General features: G+C 38.5%; 2 protein-coding genes across 5 annotated transcripts in view; one reads left to right on the top strand and one right to left on the bottom strand.

The window, feature by feature from the left end:
- Positions 1-16705, top strand: part of NTNG1 (netrin G1) — a 327327-nt gene that overhangs the window by 283022 nt on the left and 27600 nt on the right. The gene's annotated exons all lie outside the window — the stretch shown is intronic.
- VAV3 (vav guanine nucleotide exchange factor 3) overlaps positions 13153-16705 on the bottom strand; it is a 513627-nt gene continuing 510074 nt past the window's right edge. For both annotated transcript variants that reach the window (XM_082383488.1, XM_082383499.1), the window contains one exon: positions 13153-16065. In XM_082383488.1, coding sequence (XP_082239614.1) covers positions 15997-16065 — 69 coding nt within the window. In that variant the 3' untranslated portion in view covers positions 13153-15996. The remainder of the gene's footprint in view (positions 16066-16705) is intronic.

The raw sequence follows: 16705 nt of genomic DNA, 5'->3' as shown, positions 1-16705 counted from the left end.
AACTGCTTGGGCAAAAAGGTACATGAGCTAATACACTATGTTCCAGAAATATCAAATGGTTTTGATATGATTAGAGGGTAAAGGGTGTGTGTGGTGTGTGTTGTGTGTGTTGGGAAGGAGGGAAAATTTTGAAGAAGCAACCAGAGACCAGATCTTGTAGTTTCTTGAATGCCAAGCTACGAAGTTTTATCTCATCAGAGAATAGGTGTGAGGACCATCATACAGGGGAGATATGGGATCCACCATACAGTTTCAAGCAGAGGAAAGGATAAAATTCTGTTTTAGAAAGATTATTCTGACTATTCTGTAAAGGAAGGACTGGAACAGGGTGAGACTGGATTTACTATATAAATTTCATATATTTCAAATGCACCTTTGAGCACACAGTCGTTTTATCTCACTCTGAAATCTTTTCTTTCCTCGACCCACCCATACAGGACTGATATTCTGTGTTAAAATATAGAAATCCTTTTGCCAGTTGGTAAATGGCTATTGCCATTTAAGATCCCTAAGTGCCTTCCCTAGGATCTCTTAGGTGCCCCCCAACATCTAGCAACTAACAGGGTAATACCTGTCAGTGGTATGCCTTCAGCACCAGCTGGTACTGGATACCAGTACTAGAGCAGGGATTCATACTAAGTAGTTAGTGCTTGTAGGTTGATAAATATTTTTCATATCATTCCTTTGTCTGCATATAGATGAATACATTCAAAAATGCCTCTCAAATCAATCTCTCTCTCTCTCCCCCCCCCAGTCACTCCCCACATCACATGTGCACGCATACGCATGTGCGCATGTACACACGCACACACACACACACACACACTCTTCTGCTTGCCCTGAGTTGAACCCATCCTTGGGTTGGCCACATTATTAGTGGCAGTGATATTAACCTGGCAAGAAGAAATCAAGGCCAAGAAGAAACACAGTGGTCAAGTAGGGCCGATAGCAGCATTCGCAGCAATGAGCAGGGATTAAGTGCACATTTAGGTAAGCAGGGCCAGGGAGGAGATGTCGTAGGTATCAGGACAGAGTCCGAGGGATCCAGACACCGGGTTCCAGTCCCCCAGTGGACTGGCAAGAGGAGCAATGTGGCACTGCAGTCCAAAAGGACTTGGATTTGGGAATAGAAAATAAAGAAAGAGATTCAGTTGCTGACACTGTCGCTTACATCCTATGAATAGAACTAAGTGAGTACACACTTAGGCTCTGGAGTCATACAGACCCGGGTTTGAATCCCATCTCCACCCCTTACTACCTGCAGGACTTAGAGGAAATTACTTGGGCTCCCTAAAGCTAGTTTTTCATCTAAAAATTAGGATAATACTAGGACCTAACACATATGGTACTTGTGAAGATTCAAGGAAAATAATGTGGAGCTCACGGTCCATAGTAAGATCTCAATTATTATTAGTTAGTTCCAAGCACAAGTTGATTTGTCAAAGAACGAGGTAAGAATCCATGTTTAAAACTAATTGTACAATGATAGTGCAGGAAGTGCAGCAAGAATGGCCACTATTGAGTATCAAATTGTTGACCTAGGGGATTCTAAAAATCCCTTGATCAGAGACAAGACTAATTCAAGCGATTGAAACAAAGGTGACCCCAAAAGCAATTGTGTGTCTTCAGCTGGGGAAATCAAGAACTCCAGGCTCATTAGTGAACTTTCTCCTGAGGGGGCCACTGATTGTGTGCACCATGAATGTAAGCTGGTCTCTCTGACAAAAGGTGAAACACTTGAAAACCATCAGAATGAGTGGACTTTAGACAGCATGGAATGCGCAATTCAGGAAAGAAAGCAGAAATTAAAAGATTTCAAAGAGGACAGGCAGAATCAAACTTAGTACTGAGGTTGCTCCGCAGAAGAATGAGATTGAGGAGAAAGAGATTTTTTTTTTAATGCACCCCTTTGAAATCTGAGAAGAGGCATGAGCCACATCCCAGAGAATAAAACTGAACCTTCTAAAGAGAAAGTAACGTTTCGTGCTTCACACAAAATATGGTTTGTTAACCTGTATTGGAAAATAATGGAACACTTGTTAATGGCACCAAGAAGACTAGACATAGGTCAGGTATGTGATTTTTTTGGTTTGGAAAATGAAATAGGAATACTCACACATAGAACCAGTGGGGCTAATGAGGAGATGTATTGTCTTCCTGGTGAATGTATAAGCTACACTGGAATATCATGCAATGTCTATTAAAGCCAGCAATTTCCCCACATTTTTACCTAATTTATATGAATACTAATGGTGCTTTCAGAAGAACTTATAGTGTGAATATTTGGGTTAAAGTCAAAATATTTCATGACGTAGCTAAATGTTATGATTTGGAAGGTAACAGAGCATGTAGGAAATCAAGAACTAAGCACACATAGCAACAGGAAGGCTGAGATTAAGTTGCTGGGCCATGGTCTATAGTATCAGAATATGTGTTCTTGGAAGGGATCAGTACATATATTACCAAGAACAGGAAAACATGTATTTAGTAGGAGGCTCAATGGCCTGATCAAGAAGATTTTTCAATTAAATTTGAGAGGAAAATAGTGAAAACACCCTTATAAAACTGTAAAACCAGACACTGTGGCAAACCACAAAGTTAAAAAAAGGCAACAGTTATTCTCAGGAGAAAAATAAGAGAAAGTTTGGGGAACAAAATTCCTTGGCTTATGTGTATCCCTTCCCAGTGATTGCATAATAAGTACATTTATTTTCTGCTGCTGCTGTAGAAAATCACCACCAATTACCACAAATTTAGTGGCTCAAAACAACACAAATATATTTTCTTACAGTTCTGTATTTAGAAGTCAATAAGGGTCTCACTGGGCTAAGATCACAGTGTCGACAGGGCTGCATTCCCAGCTGGAGGCTCTGGGGGAGAGCCTGTTTCCTTTTCTTTTCCAGCTTCTGGAGGCCACCTGCATTCCTTGGCTTGTGGCCCCGTCCTCTACCTTCAAAGCCAGGAACTTTCCATTTCTCTGTGCCTTTCTTCCATCACCACATCTTTCTCTAACCACAGCCTGGACACAGTCTCCACTTCTAAGGACCCATGTGATTAGAGTGGAGACACACAGATAATCTTTCCATCTGAAAGCCCTTAATTTAATCACATCCCTTTTGTCATGTAAGGGAACAGGTTCCAGGAATTAGGATATAGACATCTTTAGGGAGACATTTTTCTCCACCCACCACAATAATCATCAAGAATACCAGCTTTTAATTCCAGGGATAAATATGCAGGTATTATGGAGATGGAATATAACGCATGCTTGCAATAAAGATATTCAAGGGTAAAACTTTGAAAGAAATACATAGTATGATTAGAAAGGAGAGATGTATGTCAAGAAGGTATAGACTTGCACTGTGAATTAGAGACAGTGAAATATTTTTCAGTGAAGATCAAAGATCTTATAGAAGGTATTGTGAGTGTATATTATAGATGATACAACCATTTAGAGGATATAGATATTGTCTAAAGCCAAATTAGGAAATCTAAATGCTCTGTAATCTTCCAAAATGGGTGAATTCACATATCAAGATATCTGCTAAAAGATGTGTCCTGCTAATAGTTGGCTTGCATTGATGAGAATTTCTTCACCCAAAAGAGTGGAAGAAGCAGTCAGTGAACTGCTAGTATCACTTATTGGTAGTAGAGAGATAACAACGTCACATAAGAGACCAATGCTATTAAAAACCTTTAAGGGATACTGTCCCAAACCTTAAGAAGAATACAAAATATTCTTGGGGGGAAAACGTAAGATCTTAGACCCTCTTTCAAACACAAAAACACACAAGTTAATATTTTAAATAAAATCACAAACTATTTCCAATAGACTACCTAGAGAAAACTGGGAGACTTCTAAACTAACCAACATGGCTATATGAGGATTTCTTATGAGCTTTTGGTGAACATTTATTAAGTCCCTACTATATACTAGGCACTGTGCTACAAATTAAGGTGATAAAAACAAACTGCAAAAATGTAGAATGGTGTAGAGCTGTGTTAACAAGTTGTTCACTTGGCAAATATGTGGGAATCTTAGCTTCCATTCAAGTTCAATTCCATACAACATTTTGTCATGAGTGGCGAAGAAGCTAACACAATTTCAGACTAAACAAGGACCAAAACAGTTTTAGTCCCCCTGACACATGCCCTGGACTGCCCACAGCAAGAGTCCAGTCATCGGAAAAAAAAACATTTTAACGAAGCAGTGGTATAGGAGGGTTCTGTCTTTGACGAAGGGTTTTTCATATGAAAGAGAGTTTAAAAAGGCTGGTAAGCACATGATTTAACGTGTTACAGTTGTCAACCAGTTTTAGAGGACTATTACATAACAGAAGGACTTGTTATTTCAGGAAGATAGAATAGGGACCACTGGGTAAAAAGAGAGAGTTGGGTTTTCAGCTTTGTATTTTCCAACAATTATTCTCTCCAGCTGTTTGAGAATATACAGTAGAATGCCTTGAGTTATGATAAATCCCCAGACTCTGGAAAAGCTCAAACAGAAGTTGAATGGGCTCCTGTGAGTGATGCTTTTTGGCGAGTTTCTGCTTAAAAGAAAAGTCAAGTGAAAAGATCTCTAGGACATCCCCAACTTTCCAGCTCTGACTTTCGGACCAAGACCATGGGGCAAAGGGAAGGTAGAGTGAGAGACCCAGCTCAATTTGTATTAAGAACCCCAGTTCAGCTGCTCAGCTGTCCTCTGTAATCTCCTTACCAACAGACAGACTCTCATACTCTCACTAGCCTTGTTCTCAGTCCTCAGTTCTGGTTTCCAAGAATCAGACTTAAGACTTATATAACTTCTTTTTCCTAGAGATTACTTGGTTCCCATCATAGCTTTTCTGCTACCATAGTTCAGGGGGATTTCTTTTTCTTTCTTTCTTTCTTTCTTTTTTTTTTTTTTTTTTTTTGGTCTGAGATTAACTTCTACAAGCCTGACGACTTGTGATCATTTAGATGATGCTTCCAATTGCTTCTCTGAGATGAAGATTATACCTCCTTGGGCAAATACCTTAAACCTAACTTGTAATTTTTCAATTGCTCTAGTCGGAGTCTCCTGCCATTTGCTGTGTTATGCTGAAATGTCCAGTTCACATTTTACCAGTTGCCCTCACATGTTGAATCCATTGACAGGTGGCATGTCACTTAAACAAGGATGTCTGTGATGCTTCAGAACATTTGCAATCCTAGACACATGATTTCACTCATGTGGTTCTTATATCTCTGTTGTAAAAGTGAATGGCATCACCGAATCCCAGTTTTTAATTTCCTTGCTGTCAACTTGAACACCAGTCTCATTTCCCTTGCTGAGCCCCACATACATAACAGTGATGAAAAATAAATACTTGGAAGGGCACTTGATGTTACTGTTTTCAACTCCTAAGTGTGGGAATGAAGTGCTCGCTAAATAGAACCAGTAGGAGCCTCCCAGAGGTAATTTAGAAATGAAAATATTAGAAAGAAGGAAGCTAGAAAGTGGCAATTTGTAGGTATTACAGATATGCTGGGTTGTCCTCCTGGGGGGAAATGGCTCATTTTGGCAGCTAGAAGAGCAAACCCAGGGTTGCTCCCAGTTGTGAAATTTCTCCTGGTTCAGCAGAACAGTGCCAAACTACTCAGTCATGCTAATAGCCATCACTTTCCAGTGACGGTCCTGTTTTCCCTTCATTCTTTAACTTGGGTTTGATCGGAAAATCCACTGACCTCTAATACATCAGGGACCCAATGCCAGCTATGAGCAGAGGAGTTGGGGTTTACACTTACGCTGCGGAGAGTGCTCTAATGCTTCGCACCACTAATGGCTCCCTCGGAACCACCACAGAAGCAAAGGCTGATGGAGCAGGTGGAAGAAAGTGAGTTTTTCAGAATGCCCTTCACAGCAGGATCACATCCTAATACATTCAAAACCCGAGGCTCTTGAATTGCTGAAGCTCAGCATAGAACAAATACAAATAGTGGACATACTAACAGCAATTCCAGGCTCCCTCCTGACGTTCTGAGGTTTGCCTACTACTCTGCTAACCTGTGCTCAGCTTAGAGAGGCACCTCAGTTCTGACCTAGCTGGGCAACTTTGCGCATTACCTTGGCAACCCACCCTAATGTTCACCTCTTTATTTGAAGAGAATCTTGAGAATGACAAGTATGCACAAATTCTACCATTTCTCACTGTAGAACCATTCAAGTTTAACAGTGAAAGTTGTGCGAAAGGCCAAAGCTCATGAAGAAATGCAGGTACAGTTGTATCTACTAGGTGCCCAGAATCAAAGCAGCAACCTGGGCCTATCTGATAGTGAAATGATCCGATGGCCAAGCAGAAACACAATACATGAAGTTCTTTCCTTACTTTAGACAGTGTCTAAGTGGAGTTTCACCTTGAGCCATCATTCTTTACACACTAGTGAGTGCGTGTGTGTGAAAGAGAGAGAATTTCAAAATCTTCGAAAGTTACATAAAGAAAATGTCTAAGTATGAACATCAGCTCAATTGGAAAAGGGCCAACCCACCTGAAACTTGTAGGGGAAATGTTTTCATTTAAGTAAAGGGCCAGTCCTCAGCCACCATCAGAACCGAATTCTGAGGTATAGGAGACGCAGATAAACCAGGGTGGGGATCCCTTGTAACTAAGTTCTAGGAGTCAGCACAGTGACTTGATCTGGGTGTGACTGTTACCACCTGTCCAAGGAATGTTTGCTCCACCACCTCAGCCTTTCCTATGCAGCTCCTCCTGTGAAATTCTAGACATGGTTTGGATGTTCTAAGGCTCCTTCTTGGTCTGAAATTCTGTGATCCTGAAGTCTCAAGCATGGTCTGACCTGTTTCCATAGGCACCAATTTCTGAGGAACAATAATTATTTTAAAATAATAAAAATTGTTATTTATTGTACACTTTCTATGTGTCAGGAACATGTATACATTATCTCATTCTACCAGAGAGGTCATTTTTTCCCTTATTTTATAGACAGCAAAACTGAGACTTAAAGAGGGTAATTCTCCCAAGCCAAACACCTGATAAGTGGCAAACCAGTGAATATTTATTGCTAATTGAGTTGCTATTGCATTTTTAGGATTTTGTCATTTTTCCTCTGCAGATGGAGACAGAGGCTTTGGTGATTTATTCCAAGAGTCAGCAAACTTATTTTGTGAAAGGCCAGATAGTAAGTGTTTTAGGCTTCCTGGGCCAGAAAGTCTCTGTTGCAACTACTCAATTCTGCTGTTGTAGCCTCAAATCAGCCATAGATGACACTGCAATGAATGTGTCTGGGTTCCAATGAAACTTTATTTGCCGACACTGAAATTTGAATTTCATATAATTTTCACGTGCCATGAATTCTTCTTCTTCTTTTGATTTTGTTTCAATCACTAAAAACCTTGAAAACCATTCTTAGTTCATAGGCCATAGTAGACAGGACGGATTTGGCCTGCAGACCATAGTTTGGTTTATTTTAAACTCACACAGCAGTTAAAAATGAAGACACAGAGGACCTCTTACTTAAAATGGAGAGAATATGAAGCAGGAAGCAAGAGAGAACATTAAAAAAAAAAAAAACCCAAACCATGCATTTCATTAAAGTGTGTCCTCTATCTTGATATGAGTATCACAGGGAGTCGGTCTTACTGATTCATATTTACCAGGCCCTAATTGACCTTAAGAAAAATGTTAGGATTTTCAGCAACATGAAGGCTTTGACCATATAATTTCCAGAGCAAGATCACAGACATAGTCAGTGCCAACTGTTTAAAGGCTTACAAGCCAGCCAAGTCAATTTCGCATCAATTTAGTACAATCAGCAACTAATGAAAGCGAAGTCTGAGTGGCCATAATACAATCAGGATTGCTCATGTTGGTGTGAGGAATCGTTCTGTTGCATTCTGCAGGAACAACCCGTCACCTTGAATATCAGCAAAAAGCTCTGCTAAGGGAGAATCACAGTAATAACACTGGCTACAACATTAAGGGCACAGGAAAAAGAATACATACAGAACATATCGAGAATTTATTTTTTTATCATCAACTTTGATATCAGGTGTAATTATTCTAAATAAAGTGCACATCAGTGCTGTGAACCCCTGCCTTTTCTGTCCAATGCTCTTTTGAGCGTGAATGAGTCTATCGAATCCAGGATATTTTAAATCATGTAGCTCTACCTACAGGGATGGAATGTCATGACCCATCTCTATTTAAGTGCTGCATGCTTTCCATCCCATCTTTGTCAAGTTTTCTAGTTTTAAAAATTACAGCCAACCTTCAGTTATCTGTTGCTGCAAGGTGTGGAGAAGAGGTATGTGTAAATATAGGGCAATCGATTACCTTGATGTAAATTCCAGTAAAGTTGGATTTCATCTGGAACAGGCACATATACACAGAAATTCAGACCCACACATGGTTCATCTGCTCTGCGTCCAACCTCAGTCCCCACCTCATCATTATGCTTCAAAGTCAAGATCATCCAGACATCGCTGGATATTTTAAAAGAGAAACAATTGCTAAGATGTATTTTTAACAATATTCCTTCCCATATTCTGCAAAAGTATAGGATTAATATTATGTATTGTGGTTATTTCTTCTAAGCTATTATACAACTCTTTGGGGGAAATGAGCATGTCTCAAAGACAACACACTGCAAAAATAAGGAAATATTGATGTAATTATTTTTAAGAATCACCTTTAGACCTCTTTTTAATTAGTGTTATTAACCCTACGGGCTTAGTCTTACATTAATCTATATGCTTCATCATGAAAATCAATAATATGGACAACTACATTGTTCACATGGATTTTGAGTGTAAAAAGACAAAGTTTGGGAGTTTACAGGAGGGCTTATTACCGAATAATTTGGCAATATATTAATGGTGTAATGACAGAGATGACAATCACTGCATTTTCAATGATTTTGTTGATCCAGCTTTTACTAGTACTCATGTGGAAGATACTTGGATGTATTATGAGGTCTTTCATGAGATATCACACCTCTGTTCTTTCTCTTTTTAATGACATTTATTGTTTTCTTTCTAATTTTATAAGCTATACATGTTCATTGCAGACAACTAGAAATACATAAAAGCATAAAGTAAAAATTAACAATCACCCATAATCCCCACCCCCCAGAAATAACCATCATTAGTATTTTTATATATTTTCTGTCTGTGTCTACATATTTTTTTAATTGACCTATATCACTATGTTAGTTCCAGGTGTACAGCATAGTGATTTGATATTTCTACACATTTACAAAATGATCACCATGATATGTCTAGCTGCCATCTGCCTGTTATTTCTTTAAAATGAAAATAAAGTTGCTGATTTTGCAACAAGGATGCTAAACTACTTATGGACATATAGATATAATGTATGAATTCTACCAGGTTATATCGGACCTTGAAATTTGAAGTCACAGTTTTACTAAAGACTGTCTGGTGTCTTAGGATGGAGGAGACTATGCTTAACCTATTGATAGGCACATCTAATAAGACATGATTAAATCAATCATGTTCAATATGTTCTTCATATACAACAGATGAGATCAGATCATCCCATACTCTATAGAAAAACTCTGCCCTTTATTTCATCTTTGGTTACTAAGTTCATTTTAACGAAGGTAATAGAAGGGCTGCTTAACAGAGCCTTGCTAAACCTTTTGAATTCTCCTCCCCAGCAAACTAGGCTGGCTTTGGGTTCATGCAGTCATTCATTCACTCATTTACTCACTCATTTATGCATACTATCATTCACTTAACAAATAGTACAATACTAGTTATGTGTCAAGAATTGTGCTAAATTTGAGCACCAAGAGACAAATAAAATGTGATCCCTGCCCTCTAATAAGGGCTGACAGTACAAGAGAGGTGTCAAATCTGATAGTGCCTCACTCTTTTTGAAATCTGAGAAGACTGACTTCCAGTACCACTTTTCTAGCTCACTTTTCTGATCATAGGTACCCCTGCTTTGACCTATAACCTTAGAATCTTATATCTGAGTTGGCGTCTCAGAGATATCCTAGTTTAGCACTTAGGTCATAGGTTAGCTCTCCTAATTGCAATGAGGACAATGGTCACTATTTATTAAGTGCGTGCCATGTGCCAGGAACTGTGCCAAGCCATTTATACTGCCTTGTTTAATCTGCATAAAACCCCATTAGCAGTTGTCCCCATTTTACAGATACATGAACTGAGGCTCAGAGAGGCTAGGTAACCTGTATACAGTCATCTAGATTCTTACAACTTAAATGTGTGATCCTTCAACCAATAGCATCAGCACCACTTGGGAATTTGTTAGAAATACAGAATCCCAGGCCGCACCCTAGACTTACTGATCTGCATTTTAACAAGATATCAGGTGATTCATGTGCACATTAAAGTTTGAGAATCAAAGGATGAGATAATACGCATGGACTTAACCTAGGAGGCTGACTTCAAAGTCCAAGTTTTTTTGTTTGTTTTTGTCACTCATTGTTCATAGAATAATGGTGGCTGGGAAATCAAGGGCATACATATGCCTTGGAAAAATTTTATAAGGGGCAGGAACTCATACAGTATCTCATGTTATCAGTTTTTACCCGCATGTATTCTACAAATCCAAATCATATTAAAATAAGGAGGATCATGAAAACTTAAACAAGTAGTCTATCTGTTTTCTTTCATCCCTATAATTTAAAAGTGGTTAATATTTGATAGGTTAATAATAAATATTTTAATACAGTATATTGCATTTGGTTGTGAATATATCAAAAGGAAATACAAAGTGAGTTCCAAAAGATAAACTTTTATTGGGCACATAAAATAATAGAACATAAAATTTGATAGCAATTACCATTTAATCTATTCATGTTTGGAAACGTATTGAAAGAGAAACTCATAACTCAGTTAATTGTTATGAATTATTAATTGCTCATTTGAAAAGTGATGAGCAGAACTGCACTTGTTGAAAAACTTTCTCAGTGGCTTTAACCTTTGTGTCATTGGTTTTATGAGAACAAGAGGGAAAGAATGACAGCAAGATTCTAATCGTCCAAAACTAGAAAGTGACAAGACTGTGAACATCTCAGTGACTATATAAAGGTTAATTGAGATTGAAATGAAATAGTTATCACTGGCCCCACTCCAGCATACTTAAGTGTGATTCTCTGGGGGGTGGACCCTGGCATCGGTATTTTACAAAACCCTCTAGGCAATAACAATATGTAGCCAGGATTGAGGACCACACTTTCAGTAATTATACATTATCAAAGAGATTTAAACCACACATGAATTTGACTCAGGATATTCTGAACCCCAAGTGAGATGCAAGCTGGGCTCCAGTCTGCCATCCCTAGTTAGATTTTGAGGCAGGAGGGCACACAAATAATGCTGATGCCAAAAACTCGGCCTCTGTGCACCAGTGCCAAATCGAATCTCAGAGACAGAGTTTGGGATGAAGTAGAAAAGAATAGCTTTATTGCTTTGCCAGGCAAAGGAGGACACAATGGGCTCCTAACCTCATAAACTGTGTGTCCCAACCCGGGAGGATTTGGTGAGGGGTTTTATAGCAATAGTTCAAGGGTGGGGTTGCTGACAAGATTAGGGTGTGTGCAGAGCCTGAACTCCTTTAATCTGGTCTTGGGTAATCTCTTGATGAGCTTCTCTGGTTCCTTTAATCTGGCCTCAGGTGGTCTTCTCTGGAATTAAGAATGATGACATCTTCCATTTATTGGGCTTTAGTTCTGAAAAGAGCTCAAAAATATTGTTATGTGTATCCCTGGAGGTGGAACCAGGACCCTGCCCCAAGGCTGCACTATTGTTTCTTGGCTGTTCCTCCTTTGTCTCTGCATCCCTGATTAGTAACTGTTGTCATAGTGTCAGGACGGCAGTGGTCTAAGGTGCCAGGCTCAAGCTTCTGTCTTCCCTGATTAGCAACTGTTGAATCTTTGGAACTCGGGAGAGGTCATGGAGGCTGGAGTCTGTTCCCTACAAACAAGAAACAGGGGACATGGGATGGCTTTTGTACACAGGAACCCCACAGGGTCCTACTCGGTTTCCATGCCAGGAGCATTGTAAACCTTGGGTGGCTTTATAAAGATGTATTTCCTAGATGGCAAGTGATTTCTGATTCAAACAGGCAGACAGATCAAGAATACATCTGGATTTAAAGATACCTGATGTAAATAGCCCCTTCTTTCTCAAAAAGAATCAATGTTATGAGTTCCTTTTGTTGAATGAAAAAACAAAGCTTCAAAAAGTGGAAGCTTTTTTTTATTAACTAAATCCAGGGATTTATTGTTTACTGTCAGCAGCGTAACTGCTTTATAATTGATTTTTCTGAAGAGAACTGAAAACTTAAGCCACCTTAATTTCCTTTATCTTGACACACATGATTAGCGTTACTCTGAAATATATTTTGCCAGGTTACCAATTACCATTTTTTTTAATGGTTTTACCTTTCTTTCCAATTATGTTGAATTTCTTGAACTCAATGCAAGCCTTTTAAGCCCAAGGAATTTATTTTTAATTTTAATTTTAATTTTATTTATTTATTTTTGGCTGCATCAGGTCTTCATTGCTGCATGTGGGCTTCCTCTAGTTGCAGCAAGTAGGGGCTACTCTTCATTGCAGTGCAGGGGCTTCTTATTGCGGTGGCTTCTCTTGTTGAGGAGCACAGGCTCTAGGTGCACAGGCTTCAGTAGTTGTGTCACACAGGCTTAGTTGCTCTGCGGCATGTGGGATCTTCCCCGGGCCAGGGCTCGAACCCGTGTCCCCTGCATTGTCAGGTAGATTCTTAACCACTGCGCCACCAGGGAAGCCCCCAGTTACCATTTTTTAAAATCCACTTCCTCACTGCATACTTGTCTAGATAAAATATTTCTAAGACAGAGAGAAAGCTAGTGTATAAAGATAAAAATATGGCTGCTTTATTCCTGTTGATAGCTTTATCCTCTTCAAAAATATTTTTGTATTCAGTTATGTTTTTAAAAATGAATGGGATTTTTAAATGTATTAACATCTGTTAATTTTTAAATCTTGGGATAAAGAAGTAAGAACATTTTGGGCAATGATAGAAATTTAAAGATAATGAAACAAAAGTAATATGTGCAACTTAGACTAATGTGCCTAAATCCTTATAGATGCAATCAAATATTTTGTGTGCAAAAATGTCAGTCCTGTACTAATAGTTACTCTTATTTAGCCTCAGTTTGCTCATGTAAAATGAAAATAAGAATTGTATCTACCTCACTATTTGTGAGAATTAAATAATATAACAATATTTAACCCAAGTTCTGTCACACAGTAAGGGCACATAGTGAGATAATAAAATTATAAATGATGGTACCTGCCCTCACAGTTTCATTGAAAATGGTGGGGATTGGGTCAATGAATTTAAAAAAGCAATCAAATTACAAACAAATGACTGACGTGACAAAGTGAAAGCTATGATAACCATGGCTGCTTCCTTTAAAAAAAACAGTAAGTCTAAAAATGAATGGCATTTAACACTTGTTGTGTCATTTTTTTTTGTGGTTATTTTAGGTTGTAATTGCCATGTGCAAATGCAAAATTTCAGTTAAGAGTTTGTCTAAAATCAGTGACTTTTATTTTGCAGCTTCCAAAAAGGGAAATAAAGCCCTTCCAGTAAACTTTTATCCATTAAATTCACCCTAACCTTGGCAGCACTTTATCAATTTCAGGATCATCCTAAATCTTGGAAATTACCCTGTAATGTTAAAATGCCTGCCTGCTAGCTGGGTCTTGAATTATGGTGACCCCTAAACAAACTGAAAGCTAGAGCAGGTTCTGTACTTGGACATAAACCAGCATCTCAGGAGTGGTGATTGGACAGTTATAATACACTGAGTCACCTTCAGACCTACTGGATACTTGACTATTTTCAGCTTGATGACTGTTGACACCCTTATGGATTTGTATGTCAGAAATGTATTAAGCTCCTTCTTTTTTTTTTTTTTTTTCTGGTTTTTTCCTTTTTTTTTTTCTTCTTTTTGGGACTCCTCAAGAGACTTTCCACAGGGTTATTTGGCTATTCCTAGCAAGTTCATGCTATGTGCTATTTTTCAGCAAAGTTAAGATTTCTCTTTTTATACTAAAAAGATACTCAAATTGAGGTTCTTACTTTGAAGGAAATAAGGTTGTTAATTCCTGCAGAAGATTAAAAAATAATAATAAGATGAGTAACAATTTAACCACACGTCACACTGCCCTTGATGAAGGAAGGCTAAATTCTATAGTGAACCAAAAGACACTGAGGAACAGAGGATATGTTAATATTTCTGCAGCCTTAATAATGTCACTACAACATGTGAAAATGAGAAGGAAACATAAACCCCAAAGAGTAAGGAGAGTATGAGGGAAGTGTGACTGTCATTAGCTTACATGGGGCTCACTGTCAGGGTCAGCCAGTCTTGGTTTAGTCTGTTCATTTGAAATGTTCTGTCTCTCTACACACTGTATTGGCATATTACTTTATGTTTTAACATGAATGTACTAGTCATTGCATCTACATACTGAGTGGGGAATCACCAAGGGAGAGAGAAATGGTGTAAGAAGTACCACTCTGATGGAACATGGCAGGAGGAGAGACCCTGGGTGGAGGGATTCATTAATAAATAACCAAATATTTATTGACCATTTTTTATGGACTTCACACCATGATAGTGAAAAAAAAAAAAGAAGAAAAGAAAGAAAAAAGGAAAGTTTAATACAGCCTGCACCCTCAAGGAGTTTACCAAACTTAAGGAGATTGGAATAAAGCAGATAAAATCACAGAGTAAAGCAGAGGTTTCCTGTCCAAAGTATATAAGGTCCTCCTAATGGCTCTGGCTGTGAAAAGAAACTGGAAACTATTCTAGGTGTGCTCTAGCTGAGTAACTCTCTCTTGTATAGGGGTTGGAATCCTGGCTCTGCTTCTTCCCTTGTATCTTGTTGAGCAAATTATATAATCTCTAAAACCTAAGATTTTACTTCTCTAAAAGAGATGATTCCACCTCATAGAGTTGTCAGGGAATTAGATGAAATGCTTATAAACTATTGAGCACAGCTCCTGGGACATGGTAAGCTCTATACGTGATTGCTGTTTATTGATACTGCTCTACTATAAGCAAACCCCAGTAGGTAACAGGGAACCTTGATGAAGAGTTGGGAAGGATGTGCAACTGGCAATGAGTCATTAAACATGTAAATGGAGATGCCAATCATAAATGTTGGTTTTTTAAGCAATATTTGACATTAACTTTTGTATGTCCAGTAGCCATCAGGGGAATGTGGGAAGTCTCTAATTATGAACAGAGACCTTAATATGGGTTCCCTGATGCTCTAAGATTCAATAGGGAATGAAAGTGTAGGAAAGATAAAAAGCTGAAAGTTCTTCCTATATTCAGAGATACCTGATGTTGCAGGTCTGCTGGTCCTAGGGAAACGACTAAGATCTAGACAGTACCTGAGTCCCCAGCCTTGCTCAGGATTTGTGAACACTTCCCTCTGGGTCCTCGGAGTAAGAAGATGGAGCTTCCATTAACTGTGTCTCACTTCCCTGATACTAGTTTCCGTTGCAAAACAATGGTCAGCATTAGCCATTTGTATAGTAGAAGACAAGTTCTCGCTTGTGTCCGCTTTCAAATTAGAATTGTATTGTTTTGTAAGACATACAGTGAACTTCAAGTTTGGTAATGAATCTGAAGGTAAAGTTAGTATTTTCATTTCTCTTTAATCCAGAAGACAAGGCACTGCCTGTTCCTAGCCCCCAATTTAACATTAATACAGAAAATAACAATGCTTTAGACATGGATTTCTGTCTAAAACTTCATCCCAAAACTGACAGTCCAAAAGGATACTGCAAACACATTTCTTTTCAAGAGAATACAGGAGTTCACTGGGGATCTTTTCTTTCCCTTAGCAGGTACCTAGTTTCCAGCTACAAAAGTATGCATTACTCACCAAAGAATACATTTGAAAACACAGCTAGAGATCATGACTGAAACCCCCCCAGGTGGTCTCTTCAGTTCAGCATAAATCTATTTCTGTTCCTCCGGTGTATTTAAGCTTTTCCTGCTGACCATGTCTTTCTTTTCAAGCTGCCATGCCTTTAATAAACAGGAAAGATGAATGCCATATATGCAAGAGTCTTACAAATAAACACAGCCATAATATGAACACTTCATAAATTAAATTGCATTCAAAAATATTTCAATAATAAATATACCATATGCCATAAGCGTGCTTGGACATTTCACACATATTATTTCATTTATTCTCCCCAATAACTCTGCAAGGAAGTACTAGTACACCCATTTTATAGATGAGGAAACAAACTCAGAGAGTTTAATTTGTTCATAGCAAACAGTTAGTAGGTGATAGAGCTGTTATAAAACCAAGATATAGATCTGACTCCTTGCCCCAAATACCACACAAACTCAATACAGTGGGTTCAAAATAAACCCACTTTAAGCTCAATCCTCCTTTAGAGCCGGGAGGGTAATTGGAGCTTGCAATGTTCTAGTCTTGGACCACAGCCCAGCTACAGGAGCAGTTTGCTTTTCAGTGAGATGGAAACAAGCCTCAATACTTATTAATAGGAGTGTTCATGAACACAAACACCACCACACAACAGAGAAAGAGACTTCTGGATAAAATCAAGCATCAATTGAGAAAGGTTACCAACTCTCTCTCATCATCACTTTATCGTCTGCCAACAGGAGCAAATTTATTCAGTGCCCTCCATGT

This window comes from Balaenoptera borealis, assembly GCF_965194805.1.
Source record: "Balaenoptera borealis genome assembly, chromosome: 1".
Lineage (NCBI taxonomy): Eukaryota > Metazoa > Chordata > Mammalia > Artiodactyla > Balaenopteridae > Balaenoptera > Balaenoptera borealis.
This window is presented reverse-complemented; position numbering and strand designations above follow the sequence as displayed.